The 4,878-nt window shown below is 38.4% G+C and overlaps 1 protein-coding gene across 1 annotated transcript in view; it reads left to right on the top strand.

Moving 5' to 3' along the window:
• Positions 1 to 4,748, top strand: part of LOC108752934 (G protein-coupled receptor kinase 1) — a 25,044-nt gene extending 20,296 nt beyond the window's left edge. Inside the window, exons 4-15 of the mRNA XM_018494172.1 lie at positions 1 to 93; positions 261 to 335; positions 426 to 487; positions 574 to 625; positions 724 to 915; positions 1,019 to 1,326; positions 1,413 to 1,587; positions 2,094 to 2,483; positions 2,580 to 2,634; positions 2,715 to 2,863; positions 3,006 to 3,098; positions 3,435 to 4,748. The exon at positions 1 to 93 is cut by the window's left edge and continues 1 nt beyond it. Coding sequence (XP_018349674.1) covers positions 1 to 93; positions 261 to 335; positions 426 to 487; positions 574 to 625; positions 724 to 915; positions 1,019 to 1,326; positions 1,413 to 1,587; positions 2,094 to 2,483; positions 2,580 to 2,634; positions 2,715 to 2,863; positions 3,006 to 3,098; positions 3,435 to 3,593 — 1,803 coding nt within the window. The 3' untranslated portion in view covers positions 3,594 to 4,748. The remainder of the gene's footprint in view (positions 94 to 260; positions 336 to 425; positions 488 to 573; positions 626 to 723; positions 916 to 1,018; positions 1,327 to 1,412; positions 1,588 to 2,093; positions 2,484 to 2,579; positions 2,635 to 2,714; positions 2,864 to 3,005; positions 3,099 to 3,434) is intronic.
• Positions 4,749 to 4,878: the final 130 nt, after the last annotated feature.

Genomic DNA, 4,878 nt, shown 5'->3' with positions numbered 1-4,878 from the left:
TACGAGAAGCTCGAATGTCCAGAAGAAAGGAGAAAACTTGCCCGTGAAATCTACGACAATTACATTATGAAAGAGTTACTGTCACATTCTCATGTAAGTATATATATATATATATATATATATATTTATATATAGGCATAACATCACGAATTCTATTTTGTTCCCTAATAATAACCGGAGAAGAAATTTCTCTTTCTATTTCTCCCTTATATGTATATATATCATTTTTTAACGAATGGCAACGCGTCTATCTTTTGCAGGAATATTCGCAAGAGGCGGTAGCTCACGTACACAAATATCTTATGAAAAATGAAGTCCCAGTTGACTTATTTGAGGTAGGTCATTGTCTTGTGACCTTATCTACGCGATTGCGCGTACGTAATCGGTATTATTCGTGGCTAATGAAATTTCTTCTATTTTTGTAGCCGTACATCGAGGAAATATTTAATCATTTGCGAGGGGAACCGTTTCAGAAATTTTTGGAAAGGTACAAATCACATTCTGACAGTTTTTTTACGAATAAACTTGCGTGACGTAATTTGTGATTAAAAGAACAATTGTATATGTTTCTAGCGATAAGTACACCCGTTTCTGCCAGTGGAAAAACTTAGAGTTGAATATCCAGGTACAGATAAATCAATATTTATTTCATTTTGTTCTCTCTTTTTCAAGAATAGAATTTTCAAGATTAAATTATCACGCGCTTTATAACGGAAATTGCAGCTGACGATGAACGACTTCAGCGTGCATCGAATAATAGGCAGGGGCGGCTTCGGTGAGGTGTATGGTTGTCGGAAAGCGGACACTGGCAAGATGTATGCCATGAAATGTCTGGATAAAAAACGTATTAAAATGAAGCAAGGTGAAACGTTGGCTCTCAACGAGAGGACGATGCTTTCGATAGTCAGCACCGGGGTAAGAGACTTGTTTTTTTTCTCTTTTATCAAAAACAATGCCTTCAAATTTAAATCACGATGACGCTAGTCAGATGTGACATAAAAAAGCATTGTCATCGCAGATGGACTGCCCATTCATAGTGTGCATGACGTATGCGTTTCACACCGTTGACAAGCTGTGCTTCATATTGGATCTGATGAACGGTGGCGATCTGCATTATCATCTAAACCAACGCGGAATCTTTACCGAGCCGGAAGTGAAATTCTACGCCGCGGAAATGCTCCTCGGCCTGGAACACATGCACAGCAGGTACATCGTTTACCGTGATCTGAAGCCCGCGAACATATTGCTGGACGAGCACGGTCACATTAGGATATCGGATCTGGGATTGGCAGTTGATTTCTTAAAGAAAAGGCCGCACTCAAGCGTGTATGTATATATAGCTAAAATTCGATCGAATTTTTCCACGTATAACGCAATGCTCTGAATATATAATACTCTTCATTCTATAACAGCGGCACGCATGGATACATGGCGCCGGAGGTGATTGCGAAGAACACCCCATACGATTCGAGTGCGGATTGGTTTTCCTTCGGTTGCGTAATATTCAAGCTCTTGATGGGACGTAGTCCGTTCAGGCACCTAAACACCAAGGACAAACACGAGATAGACCGTATGACGCTAAATATGGTATGTTGCTTTTAACATTTCTGGTCGTTCACTGCATTATACGTACCGGATGATAATGATGATATTTCAAAAGCGAAAATTTACATAAATCTTTTTGTCGAACTAAATTACATTTTTTTATATGTGCTGCCATTTGTGTTGAATAGAATAGATCTGTAAAATATTCCAAACTTTTTTTCTGGTGAATTAATAGACAACTATAAATCTCAGTTAACTTGACTTTTCTTTCTTCGGAAAAGAGTAAGGCATAAATTGCATTTTAATTATTCTTTATTTATTAATGGAAAGACATATATATATATATGCGCGCGCGCGTGTGTGTGTGTGTGTGTGTCTATAATTTTATATTTAATTTACTTTGATATGTAATTTAGCATAAAAAAGCTATACGATTTTTTACAATCCAATGTGAATGTAGTAAGTGATCAGAAGATTCAAGACAATTTCCTAGAGGTCTCTCGAGGAACTTACACACATGAAGATTTAATCTAATTTTTTTAATCAAGCAAAACGTCTCCAGCCTTGGAATACCGGAGACGTTGTCGCCGGAGATGCAGTCGCTGTTAGAAGGTTTGCTACAACGGGAGGTCAGCAAAAGACTCGGCTGCCGTGGTAACGGCGCGAACGAGATAAAGGCGCACCCGTTTTTCAATGGTATCGATTGGCAACAGGTGTATCTGCTAAAGTACACTCCGCCGTTAATACCACCGCGTGGCGAGGTCAACGCCGCGGATGCCTTCGACATCGGCTCTTTCGATGAGGAAGACACAAAAGGAATCAAGCTGACAGATGCGGATCAAGAACTGTACAAAAACTTTTCTACAGTCATCTCCGAAAGATGGCAGGCTGAAGTGGCCGAGACTGTGTTCGAGACAATCAATAACGAAGCCGACAAGGTAAGAGATAAATATTTTATCTAATTACCTATAATAACTTCATGATTATCGAGTCTTTACTAATATAAAGATTTTGCTTTATCTCGTCTTCCATAGATGGAAAATAAAAAGAAGGCGAAACAGAAACAGCGGTTTGATACAGATGAGAAGGGTAGGTATATCGCGTATCACATGGATACTCTAGAATCTAAATGGAATTGTGATTCTTACATTAACCATTTGTACTTGCAGGTTCGGATTGTATATTACACGGTTATATAAAGAAATTAGGAGGTCCATTCGCGAGTGCATGGCAGACGCGCTATGCAAAACTATATCCAAATCGGTTAGAGTTACATCCGGAATCAGCAACTAAACCTGAGCTCGTATTTCTTGATCAAGTAAGTACATTATGTACCGAAGAAAAATATTGAAGGGGATAAGAAATTAAATTATGATTTTCAAAATATAATTAGTATTATATACTTGACAAAATACATTTTCTCAGAAAAAGGGTAATTATGTCATGTAAAATATCTTTAGGTCGAAGAAGTAGGAGCGGATCTGCAACTGGTAAAGGGGGAACAATGCATCGTAATGCGTACAAAGGATGCAAAGATCGTACTTACAAATGCCGTAAGTGAATCTTTCATTGTCTCTAGATAATACTTTGTGATAAAGTGCAGCAATTAAAGATCAAACAAATGACTTTAACTGCATAATCTAACTATTCAAACAATTTAAAGTAGAAATGTTCGCGTTTCAATTTCGGATAATTCGTATAATTCGAATGGCGTTAATAAAGGCATTAATCAGACCTTAGCATAGAACCTCGAAAGATCCGAGAGATTCAAGATTATTCTCAAGTAGGAAGTTTGAACTATCTATTGAATGATCGTTCAAATTATATGATCTTTGAAAAGTTAGAACATTAAGTTTCGAACACTAATAATGATAATTGATTCACCATAGGACGAGATAAGCTTGAAAGAATGGGCGCTCTCGTTGAGATCGGCACACAAATGCTCAATGGAGATGCTCGGAAATATGGCGAGAAAAGCAGGCAAGATTTACGGGACTGAGCGGGACGCAGTGATCCCGGCGACGCAGCGGTCGACAAACGGCAACTAGCCCCTTGTTGTCATGTGCGACGTCGCACTGTCATACTCCAGTCCCACTGCCCCGCAGCAGCGACAGCAGCAACAACTTTTTTTATACTAAACCGATGATAGGGAAAGCAGCGATGAATAGAAAAAAAGGATTTAAGGAAAGAGCGAGGAACGGAATGGCAATACAGGTAGTGCCACTTCCTTCTGGAAGCTCGCTCTGAATTTTAACGTTACGACGTTAAAAAAAAAGCGGCTAAATCCCTCTTTTCGGCACACCTCGATCAAACGGAACGTCCCAAAGAAAATTTCGTTATACGGCGGATAGCGCTGCGCTGTGTATTATAGATACTTTAGCCAAGTAGTGTCGTATCGTGCGTACGTTCTCCCAGGGCCATGAGGATAATGCGCGCGCGCCCATACATACACACAATACATTTACACAAACATACACTTATACATGAAATAATACGTACACATACGCAAGTAATTGCGGCTCCTTCTGGTCACTGACGCGGGCGCGTAAGCATCTCGTTATATTTGTACATTAGTTATATGTGCAATATGTGACGTAGCGACTAGCGACCGACCGAGCGACGAACAAAAATTGACAGATAACACACGGGAATACATGAAATACATCCGGTAGTGTATTATTATGACCTAGTACTCTCTACACGATCCCGTATTCTTATTATTTTCTACGCGTTTCGTCATATCGCTCGTTTACTTAATTTATTTACTAATAGAGAAAGAGAAAGAGAGAAAGACCAGTTTTATATTATCCTTACGAAGCAAAAGTTATTTATTGTGTTGTTAAGTGCGAGAGAATGAGAGAAGAAAAATAAGAAAACTTTGTTTGTATATTAACCAAAGTGAATCGAATACCGAATGCATGCAACATATGTACGCTCGAGTGGATATACGCGAGTCCGCTCCGGCAATAAAATATGCGATGAACGTAGATGAGAAGAGCTTTTTTTCGTCCTGCATCATGTGTAGATCAACACTAAAAATCCAGTAAGTATTTGTGATCTCCATTACGTTATATTTTGAACAGATCGTAACCTTTACGTAGTCATAATCGAACGATGTACGAAATTAAGAAAATGTTCGATTTAGCAGTTATATGACAAAGAACTACATATCAATGTCACGAATGAATTGATCCATGGTCCATTTTTTATATCGTAATAATCGAAATTTGGTACATTTTTGAAAGATAGATTTTATTTCGATAATCACATTTATTAATCAAATAACAGTTAGCATCCTGTAATAGTTTTCATTCGTGAGATTTACATACAATT

This window comes from Trachymyrmex septentrionalis, unplaced genomic scaffold (assembly GCF_001594115.1).
Source record: "Trachymyrmex septentrionalis isolate Tsep2-gDNA-1 unplaced genomic scaffold, Tsep1.0 scaffold62, whole genome shotgun sequence".
NCBI classification, from domain to species: domain Eukaryota; kingdom Metazoa; phylum Arthropoda; class Insecta; order Hymenoptera; family Formicidae; genus Trachymyrmex; species Trachymyrmex septentrionalis.
Note: the sequence above shows the minus strand (reverse complement) of the source record. Positions and strands in the feature narration are given on the sequence as shown.